This window comes from Saimiri boliviensis, chromosome 17 (genome assembly GCF_048565385.1).
Source record: "Saimiri boliviensis isolate mSaiBol1 chromosome 17, mSaiBol1.pri, whole genome shotgun sequence".
Classification (NCBI taxonomy): domain Eukaryota; kingdom Metazoa; phylum Chordata; class Mammalia; order Primates; family Cebidae; genus Saimiri; species Saimiri boliviensis.
The window spans coordinates 24,726,859-24,746,483 of NC_133465.1; the positions used below are offsets into that span (position 1 = coordinate 24,726,859).

The window sequence follows — 19,625 nt, forward strand, 5'->3', positions numbered from 1 at the left end:
GGTGGGGACAATGTACACCATACAGTGTAACAAAAGTATGTGTAACAAGAAGAGCTTCTGTGGGGGGAAGAAAGATTCCAGTTTGGATGGTAAAAAATGGTTATTGGTACAATATTTTCTTGCTATAAAAGTAGGAATTAATTTTGTGCAATTTACAGTGAATTTTGTGAATATTAAGGGTGTTTTCATCTATGAGAATTTTTCATTTGCAATTTCATGCTTAAGTGGATCAGCATTCTTATCTTAAGGGTTTGGCATTTAACAGCCAGAGGCTTTCAAAATGTCTTTTCTAGAAGTGCTTGAATTGAAATGATTACATGGATCCTTCTTTTTCTTTTCCATTTTCTTCATTGTGGTCAGTCTTTTCTGAATGCTCATCAGGTGCAAAGCACAGGACTTTATAGAGAAAGCATTCAGAACTTTACAGACAGAACATAAGTAAGATGTGGCCCTTATGAGAAATGGCAGGCTGTAATTTTGCCACAAGCCAAATATCCCATCTCTATTGGTAATACCTCCCTGTGGTTTAGCAACAACTCTGATAACTTTGGAGGGAGTCTGGCACCCAGCCTTTTTAGTTGGACCAGTTGGAGGAGGGGGTTGTGCTTGGAGCCATGGACGGTGATATTCAGATCTCAGAGTGGAATGAGAGGACTGGATCTTAGGTGCTGGTAAAAGGGGAAAGGAAATAAAAGGTGACTATGTTACCTTTTCTGGAGCATCCACCTTGTGCTAAGGTTTTATATACATTCTCTCATGTAATACTTCCCATGTTCCAGGAAATAAGGATGGGAAGAGTAGGAGTAAGAGAAGGGCAGTTGGCAAACGGGAGCCAGCAGAGCCCTGCACACAGCATTCCTGAAGGGTGGTGGTGCCCACCTGAGGTGCCACAGCCAGTTCTGTGATGCTGGATATCTGAGTGCATGCTGGGCATTTCTGCAGGCATATTGGTTGCCTCCACTAATTCATCTTTCATGCTACCTGGTTACTCAGTTGTTTTGAACCATTCACTAGAATTAATTTATTTTATTTTTATTTATTTATTTTTTTGAGATGGAGTCTCACTCTGTCGCCCAGGCTGGAATGCAAATGTGTGATCTCAGCTCATCGCAACCTCCGCCTCCCGGGTTTAAGCGATTCTCCTGCCTCAGCCTCCTGAGTAGCTGGGATTACAGATGCATGCCACCACACCAGGCTAATTTTTGTATTTTTAGTAGAGATGGGATTTCACCATGTTGGTCAGGCTGGTCTTGAACTCCTGACGTCAGGTGATGCACCTGCCTCAGCCTCCCACCAAAGTGCTGGGATTACAGGTGTGAGCCACTGTGCCTGGCTCATTTGCTAGAATTTATACATAAGTGTGTCCTTTGCTCATTCTGCCTGCATTTGTAGACAGTCCTTTTTTCCTTTCCTTTTGTTCTCTCCTGCCACTGCAAACTGGGATTTTAGCCTCAAGCCCTGTCCTGTTCCTATAGGGTATGTTTCAGATGGCCAGCTTATTTCAGAGTCCCCCATGAGCCAGCGAGTGTATAGAAGTTAGGTTGCTGTCTGTGCATTCTGATCTTGCACCCAACAAGCCACACACATTAGAAGAAAAAGAATAGAGAGTTGTTTGGATCTGGCTGATTGAGCAATGCAGGCTTTATAATTGTGTCGAGCTAGGTCTTGTTAAACTGTGTTGACTTAAGTAATGCTCCATGTCAGGCCCACAGGTTTATGGCATTGAAGCCTCTTTGTTTCAGTCTCAGTCATCCTAAGCACACTTCTATTCTCAATAGAAAAGTTTTAGATGTGAATGAACCCCAAATACCCAAAAGCATCCATTTTCTGCCTGTGTAGTGACTGGTCCTAGAACCGTTACAATGCTGGTGCAGCCATGCATCCTTTTAAGTCCATCTCTGAACAGTGTATTGTTTGGTTATAACTGTGTGGAGAATTAGGGAGCTTGATCTGTGTCCCTTTGCAATGCCTTCTAAGTCTTAAGAGTCAAAACTGGATGGTAAATATTATTTCCTTTTCCCTTTACTATATGAATGATACTCAAACAAAACTTACTATCTTAACTGTGCAGACATTTACTTCAACCCCACACAAGAGTGTCTGTGATCTCAACCATGAGAATCTTGTCTCTTGAGCATTCTTTTTTTAGCTTGAACAGCTTTCTACATTTAGAAAAGGAGGAGCAGAAATATTTAAGTTACTACTTAAGTCACCACAGGATAAAAAGTTTTTAACTTCTTTAAAGGATTAGTGAGGATGCCCTGGAGGCCAATCCCTGTGTGCTCAGGAATTACCTCTCTTATTGGGGCTGTGACATGCTTTTGGCCAGAATAGAGCTCAGCCAGATGTCACTGTGCTCACTTAGCCCGTGGGGTGAGAGGCCGAGGATTGCTTCCTGTGGGCTGAGTAAGCCTTCCTGTGTTGTCAGCGACGGTCAGAGTAGCTGCTGCCAGGCAGTACCAGCTTGCCTGTCAGGCGCTCTTGTTGCCTGAGACACTGTGCTTTCAGGAACGAGAGTGCCCTGATGTGCAGAGGGCCTCCCGTCACTGTCTAAATATTTGTCTTGGATATAGTCATAAGCACCACTGAGTTCCCAGCACTCTGAGTGGGCCTTTCTGGAGTGGGGAGTCTGTGTCCACAGGGCAGTGGGTAGGGAGTTTAGAGAAGGGAAGCCAGGTCTTTGACTCAGAAATGCTCTGTACTTGAATGGGACTGAGTTACGCAGCATGGCCTGGTGAAAAGAATGTGATCATGGGCATTAGCCTCTGACAGAACTTGAGTATGAATCCTAGCTCTCCAGTTTACTGCCTGACCTTGAATATAATAGTTGATCTTCCTAAGCCTCGGTTGCTTTGTCTGTGAGTCAGGGAAGAACACTCATACCTGCTTTGCAGTGTCACTTTGAGAATTAAATGACAAGCTAGCACATAAAAGCACCTCAATAAATTAATACTAATATTAATTGTAATCACCACCACCACCATAACCATCATGAAGACATAATTATGGTTTAAGATTTGAAGGCCAGGCACAGTGGCTCATCCCTGTAATCCCAGCACTTTGGGAAGCTGAGGCAGGTAGATTACAAGGTCAAGAGATTGAGACCATCCAGGCCAACTGGTGAAACCCCATCTCTACTAAAAAATACAAAAAATTAGCTGGGCATGGTGGCGCACGCCTGTAGTTCCAGCTACTTGGGAGGCTGAGGCAGGAGAACTGCTTGAACCCGAGAGACGGAGGTTGCAGTGAGCTGAGATCACACCACTGCACTCCAGCCTGGAGCCTGGTGATAGAGTGAGACTCTGTCTCAAAAAATAAATAAATAAATAAATAAATAAATAAAGACAAAAAATATATATAGTTTAGGATTTGAATCCTGGCTCTCATCATTAGCTAATATTGCTTAGCTGTAATAATTAAAACAAGGCTGGGCATGATGGCTCACGCCTGTAATCCCAGCACTTTGGGAGGCCGAGGTGGGTGGATCATCTGAGGCTGGGAGTTTGAGACTAGCCTGACCAATGTGGAGAAACCCCATCTCTACTAAAAATACAAAATTAGCCGGCCGTAGTGGCACATGCTTATAATCCCAGCTACTCTAGAGGCTGAAGCAGGAGAATCACTTGAACCCAGGAGGCGGTGGTTGCGGTGAGCCGAGATCGTGCCACTGCACTCCAGCCTGGGCAGTAAGAGTGAAACTCTGTCTCAAAAAAAAAGAAAAATTAACACAGCTAACATTTGTTGAGGATTCATTATGTGTCAGATATGCTAAATGCATTCTCTCTCAATCTTCACAACAACCCCATGAGATAGAATCTGTTATCACCCCCATTTTATAGATGTGGAAACTGAGCACCAGAGAGGCTAAATTACATACCCAAGTGACACTGCAAGAAATGAGGGAGGGAGACTTAATAAAAATGCAGAGCTTTTTGATTCTAAAGCTGGTAGTCTTGATTAATACCTCTGGTTCTTCATAAATAAATAAGGTAAGCCTCAAATTAAATAATAAAAGTGAAGTATCCTGTACATGGATATACACAATACACACTGGAGGTCTGCCACTCCTGAGTGGCTTTTAATCTAAAATCTGAAAGTGGCTTACACCCTTAAATATGATAGAGAGCTTAGTAAAAGTAAGAGTGATCCTGCTGGGCTTGGCACCTCTGAAGCTCCCATCCCACCCTCTGTCTTGTTCTGTCAATCTGACATGGTTTCCTGTATCTCTTGCTCTAAGCAGCAGACCTGCTTGGACTGTAAGAAACATTTCTGCATGACCTGTTCGAGCCAAGTGGGGAATGGGCCCCGCCTCTGCCTTCTCTGCCAACGGTTTCGAGCTACAGCCTTTCAGCGAGAGGAGCTCATGAAGATGAAGGTGAAGGACTTGAGGGACTATCTCAGCCTCCATGACATCTCTACCGAAATGTGCCGGGAGAAAGAAGAGCTGGTGCTCTTGGTGCTTGGCCAGCAGCCTATAATCTCCCAGGAGGGCAGGACTCATGCCCCAACCTTGTCCCCAAACTTTCCTGAGGAGCAGGCCTTCCTGACCCAGCCTCACTCCAGCACTGTTCCACCTACCTCACCCAACCTTCCCTCTTCATCTGCACAAGCCACCTCTGTTCCTTCAGTCCAGGTTCAGGAGAATCAACAGGTAAGGGCCCATTTGTAGTCTCCCCCAGTCTGTGCCAGTTTGAGGGCTCATTTTCATTTTCCCTTCCTGCCTGCATTATGGGGATGGGTTATAAGGCTCAGTGTCTTGATCACATGAAGCCTTTCTGACTATTGGTGTACCAGTAGTGTTTTCTGGATATCAGACTCATGTTTTGGCTTTCTTCAGAGGCAATATGCACAGTACCAATTTTTTTTTTTGTTTTAATACACAACTATCCTAGTTAGACACTTTTTAAAGTTCATCATTCCAGAAATATTTTGAGAAAAATAACCATTAAGCCCTCAAATTTAGTTCTGTTCCAATTTGTCCTCCAACTTAACTCCTTCGTCGTGGTCTTCCTTGGCTGGATTGGGAACTTAGTTACTTAGTAACCATCACAAGGAATATAGGAAAGCACAGGGCTATGTGGAGGCAAGGGAGGATGGGGAAACAGACAAAGACGCTGTTTCTCTTACTGGTCACTGTCTGGGAGCAGCAGTAGTTGGCATGCTGTACTTGTAAGCGGCTTCTTCATGATCCTGGGGGCTTGGAAGCAGTAAGCTAAGAGCAGCACATTGAGTGAATCATGACCCAGGCCTGAGGAGTGCAGAAATGCATAATACACGGCCTGTGTCCTCAAAAAGCCCCCAGAGGAGGGAAGGTAGACACGTAGACCAACTAACTACTAGATTAGAGTGAGGCCAGTGGACATAACAGTTGCACAAGAAGTGATGTTGCACAAGTGCCTTAGTAACCCTATTATTTATAGCGGCGGTCCCCAACCTTTTTGGTAGCAGGGACTGGTTTCGTGGAAGACAATTTTTCCACAGACTGGGGTGGGCTGATTTCAAGATGAAACTGTTCCACCTTGGATCATCAGGCATTAGTTAGATTTTCATAAGGAGCATGCAACCTAGATCCCTTGCATGCCCACTTCACAACAGGGTTCACACTCCTACGAGAATCTAATGCCACCACTGATCTGACAGGAGGTGGAGCTCAGGTGGTAATGCTCGCTTGCCAGCCACTCATCTCCTGCTGTGCAGCTGGGTTTCTATCAGGCCATGGACCATTACCAGTCTATGGCCCAGGGGTTGGGGACCCTTGATCTAACGGGCTTGGACAATATGGGGGAATTAGGAACTACAGGATCCAATTTCCACATCCTCTTTTGTCATTGACTTCTTGGTCACCCTGGGCAAATGTTGAGCCTATGACAATGAAATAGTGTTAGTAATCACAGACTACTTTTGATCTTGCCAGGATGTCGAGACCTGAATGTGTGATACCATGTTTTAAAGAGCTCCAAGCTACTTAGAGCTGGTATAGTGCTAGTGCTGTCAGTTCCTACACACGATGTGGATGGCTGCTATCGCTCTGCCAGGACTGAGCCCCCTGATTCAGCTCTAGACAAGCACTGAGGCATAAAGGCCAATGTGATAGCATAATTTAACTGCAGTAAAATCATTTAGCTCCCTCTTTGGCCTGAGCATATTTTTCTCTGCAACTAGACTTTAACTCTTTCCTAAACTCTCACTCTTGGTGTGCTAAACAGATTTTAATTCCTGCTATACATTCTTCTCTTTGCTTGTTTTTTGGAGCACTCTATGTATAAGGAGCCAGAAGAATCTGAGGACTTCTTTTTCCATAAAGAACCTTGGCTGGGCCGGGCGTGGTGGCTCACGCCTGTAATCCAAGCACTTTGGAGGCCAAGGCAGGCGGATCACCTGAGGTCGGGAGTTCAAGACTAGCCTGACCAACATGGTGAAACACCATCTTTATAAGGAAAAAAAATTAAAAACAAAAAAAACAAACAAAACCCAAAAATCAACCTTGGCTGGGCATGGTGAGTCATGCTTGTAATCTCAGCACTTTGGGAAGCCGAGGCAGGCAGTTTGAGCCCAGGAATTTGAGACCAGCCTGGCAACATGGCAAAACCCTGTCTCTATAAAAAATATAAAAATTAGCTGAGTGTGGTTGTGGGCACCTGTAGCTACTCAAGTGGCTGAGGTGGGAGAGTCATTTAAACCTGGGAGGTCAAGGGTGCAGTGAGCAGTGAGCAATGATCATGCTACTGTACTCCAGCCTGGGCAACAGAGTGAGAGCCTGTCTCAGAAAACAAAAGCAAAAATCCAACCAAACCTTTAGGTAGATTTTTTTCAGTGAAAGATTATAAACTGGGCGGCTCACACCTGTAATCCCAGCATTTTGGGAGGCCAAGGAGGGTGAATCACGAAGTCAAGAGATCAAGACCATCCTGGCCAACATGGTGAAACCCTGTCTCTACTAAAAATACAACAATTAGCTTGGTGTGATGGCGCAGGCCTGTAGTCCCAGCTACTCCAGGAGGCTAAGGCAAGAGAATCACTTGAACCTGGGAGGCGGAGGTTGCAGTGGGCTGAGATCACGCCACTGCAGCCCAGTGACAGAGCGAGACTCCATGTCAAAAATAAATAAATAAAAAGGCTGGGTGCAGTGGCTCACACCTGTAATCCCAGCACTTTGGGAGGCCGAGGCGGGCAGATCACCTGAGGTTGGGAGTTCGGGACCAGCCTGACCAACATGGAGAAACCCCATCTCTACTAAAAAAAATACAGAATTAGCCGAGTGTGGTGGTGCATGCCTGTAATCCCAGCTACTCAGGAGGCTGAGGCAGGAGAATCACTTGAACCTGGGAGACGGAGGTTGCAGTGAGCCAGGATCACACTATTGCACTCCAGCCTGGGCAACAAGAGCTAAACTCCATCTCAAAAAAAAGGATTATAAACTTCCTGTCATTAACCAGAAATTTCCAGATTGCACCTAAAGTTCACCCTATATACAAGATCAAATTGGGTACTTTCCCTCTGGGATTTTCAAGATACCTTAATGTCTGTTCACATGCCCTGTTCTAATGAGACCTGCACTTTGCAAGCAGGAAAAACAGGTATGGGAGAATTAAGTAACTTATACAGTGGTATCTGACAAGTTCACAAGTGATCTGCACCTAGAACGTAAATTTCCTTATAATACTTGCTCAACCAGGGTTCTTTCTTTTACCTTTACTGCCTTGGCAATCAGTAGTTGCCAGGCAAGAAAGTATATACAATAAGCACAACTGTGGACAGGTACTAGTTTTGGGGTTTGATTTAGCCCGTGGGCAAACTGGAGAGACAAGAGCATACACTGCAATATGACGTGGTTTCTCTTTCTAGGAAACAGGACATCTGAAAGATGTCTACTTAGGAATAGGTTAGGCTCTGAAGGATTCCAGGGTAATTCCAAGGTGATACTATCTGAGAGACCAGTGAGGATCTAGAGTAAGCTAAGAGAAAATTGTTGATGAAGACATTGATTTGGATGCATCTCCATACATATGTATTATGTATTTGATCTTGCCTTCACTTGGCAAGATTTTGTTATTTTGTTATTTCTACTTTTCATTTCCATTGCAGTTGTTTGCCTCTTCTTGTTTAGCTCCATATTATGCATCTAATGTGGGATGAGTGGCTGGGGCCAGTGGGTGACTTTGGTTTCCCAAATTGTCCCTTCACTGGCATCCCCAGAATCTGGTAGAAAAGGCCTCTGAGTTCAGACACCTCTTTGCTCTGAGCTCACACCAGGCCCTTTGCCTGCAGGGAGCAGTGGGTGAAGAGGATCTACTTAAGGGGTTTGTGGCTTAAATGGTGATCGAATTAGGAGGCTCACAGTTCTGACTGCTCTTCGGCCAAACCTCCTAAAGGAATACTCAGCAGAAACCTTTTGAGAAGTGAGGATTCTAAGCAGAATGAATCTCCATAAGCATAGGCATTACATTGTCTTTTTTTTTTTTTTTGAGATGGAGTTTCACGCTTGTTGCCCAGCCTGGAGGGCAATGGCACGATCTTGGCTCATGGCAACCTCTGCCTCCCAGATTCAAGCAATTCTTCTGCCTCAGCCTCCTTAGTAGCTGGGATTACAGGCATGTGCCACCACATCTGGCTAATTTTTGTATTTTTAGTAGAGACGGGGTTTCACCATGTTGGTCAGGCTGGTCTCAAACTCCTGACCTCATGATCTGGCCTCCTTTGCCTCCCAAAGTGCTGGGATTACAGGTGTGAGCCACTGTGCCCGGTGGCATTGTTTTATATAGTCTTAGGCTAATAGATTCGTAGATACATTAAAATACTTTTTGACTATGTCTGGACACAGCTCTTAGTAATGGTGTGCTTGACATGGGGAGCACATTTTCAGAATGTGAGAGTAGTTAGTAGGCAGAAAAGAGAGAGACTAGGGTGGTGATGGTCTGGAAACTTTCTCTCATCAGTGTCAGATAAGGAAGCCAGGGAGATTTAGTGTGAAGGAGGGGAAAACATGGTTTAAACAGTTTTGGGGGGAAAAAAAAAACCAGTAGACTATGGTCTGAGGGGCAGAACCAGGGATAGGGATAGCAATCTTGGATCAGTGTCAAGAAAAACCTTGATGTCAGATAGAGAGCAGTCCAGCAGTGGAATGGACACAGTGACCTTCTCTTCACCTGCAGTGCTCAGGCTGAGATTAAATTGGTGGTGAGTGGTGGCTACTGCCATCCTGGTGTGTGCAGAATTAATGCAGTTTTGTTCTAGAGGGCAGTTTTGTCTGTTGAAATCTATTTGTGTTGTTTCTCTGCTTGACAAAGTTGCTATGAGACAGCAGGCTTTTGTAATGATGCTGTGAGAGGCTCCAGAATTCTGGGCAAGATGGGAATACATTATGGACATTGTGTGAGTTGAAAAGAGGCCCATACTATGCAGATCTCTGGGACATCTCTGGATGTGATGTTACTTTTCTCTTCCCACAGGCCAATGGCCGTGTGTCTCAGGATCAAGAGGAACCCGTCTACATGGAGAGCATGACCAGAGCACCTGCTGAGGATGAGACCCAGGTGGGGCCTCTGCTTGGGTCTGTGCCTTCACCTTTGCTCTTTCACTGGTGTTCTTAGGAACCTCTTAGCAGACTCGGGTGGAGAGAGATTAAGTGTGTGATGATAGTACTTCTGAAATTGTTTTGGGGGTGGAGTTTAGTGTTAGTGTTTCAGAATAGCTTGTGAAGCTGTCAGTTGTGAGGTCATACTGGAGACTGAGAAGCCTCATGGCCCATTGTATTTCCAGTCTCTTCACTCTCTAGGAGCTGCCAGAGGGCAGACTTAGAGTGCTGCTGTAAAAATCTTGTTCTTTTCTCCTGCTTCTAGCACACTTTAGCCATTGTCAAGGGAAGGAGGTCAGAAGGCCAGTCCAGAGCACAGACACTGAGGCCAGGGAGCTGTGGCCAAGGTATTGTGTATAGAGGAATGCTTACCAAGAAAATGTGCCTCTTGCGGGCAAACAGAAGTCTCTAGGTGAGAAGGGCCAGTGCTGTGCTGGGTTTCATGTACAGGAGCCTACTGCTCTCTCTCCTTTATGGGGGGCAAACAGGCTCAGAGTGGTAAGCAACTTGCTGGTAATTATTTAGCATTAACCAGCAGATGAGTGGGGGATTCAACATTAGGGTCATATGACTCAAACCAGTGCTCCTACTGTACTACTATCTACTGCTGCATCACACTGATTGGTTGGTCTGTGTCTGCTCCTGAGCACAGAATCAGGGATCAGGAAGAGATTGTAGTATATTTTGCAATAGCACCATGCCATGTACTCATCCTGTCTCTGTTCCTACCCTTCATGAGGTCAATCACCAAAATTATGGTGTGGTGAGTGCTTTGGGGTCCTTGGAGAAAGAGCTTGGGGCGGTCAGAGCTAAGCACATTGATCTTATCTTTGCCATTGCAGTCTATTGATTCAGAGGACAGCTTCATCCCAGGCCGAAGGGCCTCTTTGTCTGACCTGACTGACCTGGAGGACATTGAAGGCCTGACAGTACGGCAGCTGAAAGAGATCTTGGCTCGCAACTTTGTCAACTACAAGGGCTGCTGTGAGAAGTGGGAGCTGATGGAGAGAGTGACCCGGCTATACAAGGATCAGAAAGGACTCCAGCACCTGGGTGAGTCATTGTCTATGTGGTAGCTATACAGAGCTCAGGAATGTTTACTGTCACTCCAAAGCATGATGGCATTGACCTGACTCAGTTTCCACACTTTTAGCCATTGAAGGAGGCACCTTACTTATTCGTACCATCTAATGATAGCTGTCATTTGTGGTTGATGTCAAAACTGGATTTGGCATTGCATATATCTATTTATTCCTTAGAGCAACCTATGACATAGGCATTATTAACATCACCCTTTTATTATGGAGCCCAGATTTTAACTGAGAATTTTCTGGTCTAAGTCCATAGCCTTTCTTACCACATGGTATCCCCTCCATACTCTAACTACCACCTTTGAAGTTTTCTTACCTTAGAATAAGAATGCTTGTTCTAAAGATTTGGGAGGTAGAAAGTGAATCTACATACATAATAGGAGAAGAGATCTGTTCCATCTGCACTTGGGCTTTTCCTTTTTTTCATCTCCCAAAGCATTTTCTACTGTTACCATTTTCAGGAGATGCCCAGGAAAATATCTGGGTCTGTGGTTAAATGAGTTTAGGGAAAAATACCTCATACTGTATCTTTGTTACTGATTTATGGTAGATTTTTATATTAAAGGAAGAGAAGTCCTGCAGAAGAGAAATGTGTTTTGGCTGTTTTGAACTTGGTGTTTCCTGAAATTATTTCACCACAGAATCCTTTCCTTCCCTCCCCAACTGATTTACTTCCCACAGAGCAACATACTGATTCCTTGCATGGTAAGGGTGGTTGAAGTCAGACTTCAGGCTCTCCTCTACTAGTAGCTCAAATCCATCAGTGTTAGGGGACATCTGACTATTTACCTGATTACAGACGGAGGCCTACTGATATGGAGTCTGTTTTCCCTTTGGGATTATTTCAGGAGTCTTCTCCCGAGTTGTCAGGACCTGGGGAACAGAACAGATAACTCCACATGGGAACTTTATCCAGACTCCCCGACTGATTGAAACAGCTAGATTGTTCATTCTTTCTTGACTTTAATGCTGGCTTCAAAAGCAATAGAAAAGGATATTGCACATATACAATATCCTACTTGGCAGTTTGGTTGTGCTAACCAGTGGAATACCTTTTTCTAAAAGTAGATCAGCCCAGGCATGGTGGCTCACGCCTGTAATCCCATTACTCTGGGAGGCTGAGGTGGGCAGATGACTTGACATCAGGAGTTCAAGACCAGCCCTTGCCAACATGGTGAAACCCTGTCTCCACCAAAAAGAAAAAAAAAAATAACCGGGAGTGGTGGCATGTGCCTGTAGTCTCCAGCTACTTGGGAGTCTGAGGCAGGAGAATTGCTTGAATCGGGGAGGCAGAGGTTGCATTGAGCCAAGATCGTGCCATTGCACTCCAGTCTGGGCAACAGAGTGGGGCTCCTTCTTAAAATAAAAGAAAAAAGAGTAGACCAGATGCACCAGTAGGAGCTTTGTGTGAGTTCTAAGCATGTAGTAAGTGAAGAGGGCAGATGTCCATCTAGGTTCTTGGCAAGACTGGTCTCAGCAGGGAGTGGTAAGAGTTCAGAAATGATGTCAGGGCAGTAAGAGACTTTGCTCGTACCATCATGCCATCACTTATTCAGACATCCTTCTCTTTCCTTTCAGTCGGTGGTGCTGAAGACCAAAACGGTATGTAGTTGTTTCTGTTTGCGAATGGGGTTAGGCTCTTTTGTCCTTCCCCTCCTTCAACCTCGATCCCTTTAGCAGTCTAAGAATTCTGAGCATTTGAGCCTCCAGAGAGAGGATGTGTGGGAAATTCACTGAGAACAGGGGGCTTCTCACTGTCTTTAGAAATTCTCTCTGCTCCCTGTGCAGGAAGAAGAGTGGAGCATACCTAGGACTGATGTGCATGTCCCTGGGCTGTCAGAGCTCAGAAGCCAACATTTGTAACACACTGAAACAGAGAAGGGTTGGCATGTATCACACTCAGTTCATTTTTTAAAATCCTGGTGTGTTAATTCTGGTCTAGGTAGGGAGGGTCTCTGTGTGCACCTTCTGGGGAATCAGGGTGTTTACCAGCTTCTGGTACTAACCAAAAAGAAAGGGTGGTGACCTGAGACAGCCCTGTTTGTGCAGGGCTGGTAATGGTTAGAGCTACCCTGGAGCTAACATATGCTTTACTCTCTGGGCCAAGCTATGTAGCTCACCTTGGCTGCCATTCACCAAAGACCACCACTGGGCCTTGAGGTACTTCCAGAGCACATTACAGAACTCCTGACCCTCTGTGAGAACATTCTAAAATATCCTGTGCATTTTCTAAAGCCTCAAGGGTATACAGCTGTGAACTCCCTCCCAAGAAAGAATGTTCTTAGAGTAGTAGTATTGGACTTGGAAGAAGACTTCCCAAATTTGTTATTTAGTAAAATGGCCTTTTGCTCAGAATGGGCAGAGTTTTATGTCTGATTACTTCTCACCAGACATAAAAAACAGTTGAGCTTTTCTCAATTCCCCAAAACCAGATCTACCCCATCCTCCCCTGGTACCAAGATTAGGCTGATTATGCTTTCCTTTCTTTTTCTGATTCCCTGCAAGAATGCTGACAACTGAGTTAATGTGTTTATTGTTATTCCTGGGGGAATAATTGAAAAAATCTATAAATTATTCCCACTCATCTTAGGTATTTGTATAATCTGCAAACCTTCCCTGTTAGGGCCAACAGCACCTCAAAAAAGGCAAATAGGTTTCACTCCCTTTCACATCCAGCCTACCTCCTAGGGGGAAGTATTTCTTGACCTATTGAATAGTCCAGAAAAGAGAAAGTATAGACACAATTAGGGATAATTGCTTTATGGGGTGGCTAAGCTCCAGATGACAGAGGTGACTGGTATGAGATCAGTTCCTTTTTATGGGTACCTACTTCAGGGTGCAATTTAAGAAATGTTGGAGATGGCTGGGCTTTTGAACATGATTTTTTTCTGTGGGTTAGCTCAACTAGGATATTGGTCATGCCCACTATATGCTGCTACTGACACAAGCCAGTTAACATTTATTGAGAACTCTATGCACTCAGCAGTTGATACCGTCTGGATAGTTTCTACTCTTAGGGCACTTAGGTGGAAGGCCATTCTGAGGAAGAGCTGTGGGGCCAGCCTGCCTGGGTTTGAATCCTCGCTCCTCAATTTAGCAGCTATGTGCCCTTGAGCAAGCCACTTAACTCTTTTACCCCAGTTGGCCTCATCTATAAAATGAGAGTAACCAGAGGTCCTACTGGTTCTACTTGATAGTTTTGGTGAGGCTTCAGTGAGTTAATACATGCAAAGCTCTCAGGACCCTGCCTGGCACATGGTAAGCATTCAGTAAATGTGGGATGTTTTCATTCCCTTGGGAAGATGTTCATTCATCAGACATTTAATGAGTACCTACCATGTGACTGCCACTGGGGGCTTCAAAGATGAATATCTAACCTCAGAGCATGAAATGAATGCCAAGCATATAATTGTAAAAATTGAATATGTTGAATTAAAGAGCTCATAATCTACTAGGGGAGTAAGTAGGCAAACTCAAAATTTTAATCCAATGTTATAAGCAGTCATGGGGGTATACAGAAATTCTGTGGGGGTGGAAAGAAATAAGGAGCAATAATCTCTGCAAGCTTCTCCATCAGGAAGTTTCCTCAGGAAGCCTGGGAGTAGTTTGTGAGATAGCAGAGGGCTCCCCCATGATCCTTGACTTTATTAAATGGAGGATATGTTTATAGATAAGGCTTGTGATCCTTAGTGAAACATTCACCACAGTTCCATTTCTAAGCTTTTCTGAACGAGTTTTATTTTTTTAGCATGTTCTGCCTCAGGGGATAATGAGTCTCTAAGTACCACTCACCCAATCACTCTATTACAGCCTCAGTGATCTGAAAATAATTGAAGTTTTGAGAACTTTGGCTTAGTTCTCATGTTCTGGGATGGTGCTGATCCAGAAGTACTATACTTTTCAAATCTATACCTGTTGGAGGGGAGCAGGTGTGGATTAAACAAGTAACCAAAGTTGGTTATTGAGGACTGTTTCCTTGGAGGAGCTCTATTTGAGGGAAGCATGTGCACTAGGAGTTTGTTCACAATGTACCTGTTATCTCCCACCTCCCTCCCCCAGTCACCCCTATACACTTAAGACATTCTCCTCACTCCTCTGCCCCTTTTCTTCTGCCCTGTTTGTACAGGGGGAACAGTACCACCAGGCTTGGAGGAGAACCTGTGTAAGATCTGCATGGACTCACCCATTGACTGTGTTCTGCTGGAGTGTGGCCATATGGTAACCTGTACCAAGTGTGGCAAGCGCATGAATGAATGCCCCATCTGCCGGCAGTATGTAATCCGAGCTGTGCATGTCTTCCGGTCCTGAAGGCTTGCATTGGTTTCTTCAGTGCCTTACAGGGAAATAGCCTGGGGTGTCTGGGCTCAGGGTTGGCCAGCTTGCAGAAGGGCAAGCTAGTAGAAGAAATATTGCAGTGTTCCCAAGACCAGGGCAAGCAAGATGCCATGTCACCCCTGAGAGTGCCTGTCTTACCACAGGGGTGTACCTCTTGGCTGGTAAAGCCCGAGGCCAGTGGGAATTTGTACAAATCACATGGGTATGTTCTTGATTTAGTGATGTTGGAGTGATTATGGTAACTGATGAACAGAGAACTTAACAGAACCTGGATCCTGTCTTCCTCCCTGAACCTGGACAGTTTCACCCCTCCCCCTGTACCCAACCCGTCCCCTGGAGATGCTTGCCTATGTGTTTCATCAATCAGAAGTCCTCCTTAACACATTTGGATTTAAATTTCTAGTCTCTCCAGCTTTCTGTGCTTTAACTATCTTTGCTAAAGTCTCTTGCTACATTGCCTAAAATCCATTTGTTTCTCTGGAACAAAAATGTTAGTTTACCAGACCAATAGTGGTCCTTAGGACAGAATTTAGACCAGTAAATTTATCTCTGGTGAGAAATGAAGCACAAATGCTATAGAAAACTTTCCAAATTGTTAAGAGCTGCTTCCTTAAATGCTGGGATTGGAAGCTGTTGGTCTACTGACCTGACCCTGGGAGCCAACAAAACATCAGGCTCCCAAACTGCTGGGAAATTCCAGTTTCTGTCTGCAAGGGATGGTGTGTGGATAATCTCTGTTGCTGCTTCTCTTGGGACCTGATTTGCACCATCCTTAGTTTATGGAGAAAGGGGAAGTAGTGGGTGGAAGCAGTGGCCTTCTGCCTAACTTCGGCTTGGTTTTTGAGCCTTTTCCCAACTAGCAGAAGTCTTAAACCACTTTCCCTGAAAATGAAATCTATCCCTTACCCATGGTAGTTTTAAATTTGGTCTCATTGAAGAAACAGACTTAGGCAAAGGGCTTGTGCTCTTCTCTGGCTAGACTTCTCTTGAAGTTCCTGGAGAGCAAACATGTAAGACAGAGTACCTCAGAGCTTCCAGTAGGTACTGAATGAGACTGGATTCTGTTGTGAGTCCAAGTCTTTTATTTCCCAGGTTGGTGGGCAGTGAGGAGACCCTACTTTCCTTTCCTAGCCTACTGACCTATTGGGGCAGGTCGGCGGGGAAAGCATTTTTTTTTCTTTCTTTTTTTGAGACAGTGTCTCATTGTCACCCAGACTGGAGTGCAGTGGCATGGTCTTGGCTCACTGCAACCTCCACCTCCTGGGTTCAAGTGATTTTCCTGCCTCAGCCTCCTGAGTAGCTGGGATTACAGGTGCCCGCCACCAGTGATGGCTGGCTAATTTTTGTATTTTTAGTAGAGATGGGGTTTCACTATGTTGACCAGGGTGGTCTCAAACTCCTGACCATGTGATCTGCCCAACTCAGCCTCCCAAAGTGCTGGCTGGGATTATAGGCATGAGCCACCATGCCCAGCAGAAGAAAGCATTTTAGGCTCTTTAGGAAGGACCATACAATGAGTAGGTGGTGTTTTTGAGCCCTCACAGTCTTTACATCCCTAGAGGAGCTGGAGGGCTTAAGAGTGTGCTGAAGAAGTGTGACCTAGCTCAAAACACATCATCAGGAGAGCAGAGTGTTTTCTCATTACCAATGGATGAACTATGCAAACCCTGAACACATTGGCAGACAGCCCCCACCCCTTACCCCTCCCATGCAGCTGAAAAAATCTAAGACTAGAACCAATCATGATTCTAGATAGCAGAGGGAAACCTCTAAAGGGACTTATTACATTAGTAAAGATATATTTATGCTTTCCTTCCATCATCAACTGCTAAACCCCTTTGGAGGAGTGAAGTAACTGCATAAAGTAGTCGTTAACTGAACACTTGGTCACTTGTCAACATCATACAAAGTCCTGGATGATTTGATTCTGAACCACAGCCTTTGTAGGAGTTGGGGGAATCAGATTTGCTCATGAGGACATCCCTTTTCACTTTTCTCATGGGCAGTAAATACTATAGTTTACAATGTCTACCAATTTAGCAAAGGGTAATTCATTCGGCTACTCCATTTCTCTGTGAAACAGGTCTATGTATTTGCTATTCGGTTAAAATCTAGTAGCAACTTAAAGGCAGAAGCTGGCTCTCTATTTACAACCTGCTTTCTCTGCTGAAGCCTTACCTCCTCCTCAGTTTCCCTCCTAGAAACAAACTGAAAATAATATACTGATAGCTGGTTAAGAACCTCAGTAAGAATTAAAACTAAGGTCATTTACTCATTTTGGAGAAAGAACTTGCCTTTAAATCTTTTATCCCATTTTGGTGAAGGTTTCCATTTAGGAAAAAAGGTGTCAAACCACTCTGATTTTTTTTTTGTATCATTTTTATTACACCAAATAAAAGTTGGGAGTTCCAAGATCCCATTCCAGTTAATATTTAACCAAGGTCTAAAATTTGATTTTTAAAAATCTTCAAATCCTCCCTCCTGCCCTTCATGGATCCTTTGTTTTAATTATCATGGAAACATCTAATTCTTACAATTATTCTGTGGCTTTTGCTGTGTTTGCTCTGAGATTTCAGTTAAGGCTTGTTTCAAAAGACAGCTAACTGGTGCACAATACCGTGGAATAGTTGGATCCAAACTAATCAGAATAAGCTGTACAGGAACTAGTGCTCAATATACATTGTATAAATTTGTGGAAATCTCTTGGATGTGAATTGTTACTTCAAGTGGCTTATATTAAGATTTTCTCAGACTTACTTGGAGGTTAAAGCAAACCCAAATGTGTATTATTTTGTTACAGAGCTCTGCTTTATAATTTTGTAATAAAGTTTCAACACAGATCCCTGTCCTGTTTGGTGTGAGGATATCAGAGGTTGATGGACTGGTGAAAGAGCCTGACAGTGGCACATGCTATAATCTCAACACTTTAGTAGGAGGCCAAGGTGGAAAGATTGCTTGAGCTCAGGAGTTTGAGACCAGCCTGGGCAATGTAGTGAGACCCCGTCTCTACTTTATAAAAAAAAAAAAAAAAAAAAAAAAAAAAGCAAACCCAAAACCCAAAAAACAAAAAATCAGCCGTGCATGGTGGTACATGTGGGTAGTCCCAACTACTTAGGAGGCTGAAGTGGGAGGATCACTTGAGCCAGGAGAGCAAAGCTACAGTGAGCTATGATCGTCACTGCACTCCAGCCAGGGTGACAGGGACCCTGCATCAAAAAAAAAGAAAAAAGACAAAATAACTGATAAACCCCAGGTGAATCCCAGGCCATATGTACATGTTGGTCCAGGTTGGAGAGGGCACATGTGCACATGGCCTGGGATTATTAGCCTGTGGTTGGGCCAAGTGACCTTGGTCAAGATGCTCAGTGTTGTAACTTTCCCAAGACCACAAATGTAATTAATATGTGGAAGAGGCCATGGAACAGCCTAGAAGAGAATGAGAGCTGGGTAGGAAAAGGAAGAATCCCAAGACCAACTGGATATTGATGTAAAAGAGATGGGACCTAAAGATCTGAAATGGAAAGGAATCTGAAGACAGCTAGTATGCCCAGTTAGGTCTTCAGGTTACCCTGGGAGATAAAGCCTTTGGATACAGCTGTAGTACAGTTGGAGCATAGCTCAGAAAAGTGTGGCCCAGACTGGGTGCCGTGGCTCACACCTGTAATCCCTACACATTGGGAGGCCGAGACAGGTGGATGACTTGAGGCCAGGAGTTTGAGACTGGTCTGGCCAACGTGGCGAAACACTGTCTCTACTAAAAATACAAAAACGTAGCTGGTCTGTGCCTGTTAGTCTCAGCTACTTGAAAGCCTGAGGCATGAGAATCGCTTGTGAACCCGGGAAATGGAGGTTGCAGTGAGGCCGAGATTGCACCACTGCACTCCAGCCTGGACAACAGAGCACTCTATTTAAAAAAAAAAAAAAAAAAAGTTGGCCCAGCCTGTGGCAGACTGCTGTGTCCACAGGCTTATATAAACCTCCCTAACGAGGAGCCCAAGGAGCAAGAAAAAGACTCCTGAGAATGCAGTGCCCATCTGCTCTGTGACTGAGAAGAGAAAGGAATCTTGCCAAAAGGGTATAGGATCGAGGATGAGCCACAACACTTTGCCAACATTGCCCTAGGCAGCTGACCTGTTCAGTGCCCAGTGATGACCTCTGCTTGATGCCAGCCAGCAGCATGTAAAGGTTCAGAAGAGGGAGGCCTCCAGCATTCTGCTGGAGAGATTTGATGACGACATTGAGGGTTGCATTGAAAAACATGAGAGAAATACAAGAAAGGATACAAAATATTATATACAGTCAGATCTCAGCATCAAAGCCTGGAAGAAAATACATAAAAAACCACTGACACTGAAATGGTGATAGATAACACAGAGTAAGGCTGAGAAGGGACAAGATGATCATCTGCAGCCAGCAGAGCCCTTTCCTGAGGGCTGCACCCTGGGTGTAAGCAAAGAGTAAGGGCAAGCATTGCTGGGTCCAGGTTGGAGAGGGCAGTGACTTTGTCAGGATCCTAAGGAGACAGCTTTGTTCTGCTGCCCTGTCCAGTTCCTTGGCCTGAGGAGGCTGAAGAGGGAAATGTAGGTCAGTGCTCAGAGGAGGAGCAGCTTTTTGTCTCCATAGAG

The 19,625-nt window shown here is 44.6% G+C and overlaps 1 protein-coding gene across 4 annotated transcripts in view; it reads left to right on the plus strand.

Annotated features, from left to right (window-relative positions):
• The window catches only part of RFFL (ring finger and FYVE like domain containing E3 ubiquitin protein ligase), an 84,458-nt gene extending 66,618 nt beyond the window's left edge, over nucleotides 1–17,840 (plus strand). For 3 of the 4 annotated variants that reach the window (XM_074388385.1, XM_010343637.3, XM_074388386.1), the window contains exons 3-7: nucleotides 4,241–4,651; nucleotides 9,450–9,533; nucleotides 10,417–10,627; nucleotides 12,244–12,267; nucleotides 14,792–17,840. In XM_074388385.1, coding sequence (XP_074244486.1) covers nucleotides 4,241–4,651; nucleotides 9,450–9,533; nucleotides 10,417–10,627; nucleotides 12,244–12,267; nucleotides 14,792–14,973 — 912 coding nt within the window. In that variant the 3' untranslated portion in view covers nucleotides 14,974–17,840. The remainder of the gene's footprint in view (nucleotides 1–4,240; nucleotides 4,652–9,449; nucleotides 9,534–10,416; nucleotides 10,628–12,243; nucleotides 12,268–14,791) is intronic. The other variant, XM_074388387.1, reaches the window with a different exon arrangement.
• The last annotated feature ends 1,785 nt before the right edge of the window (nucleotides 17,841–19,625 follow it).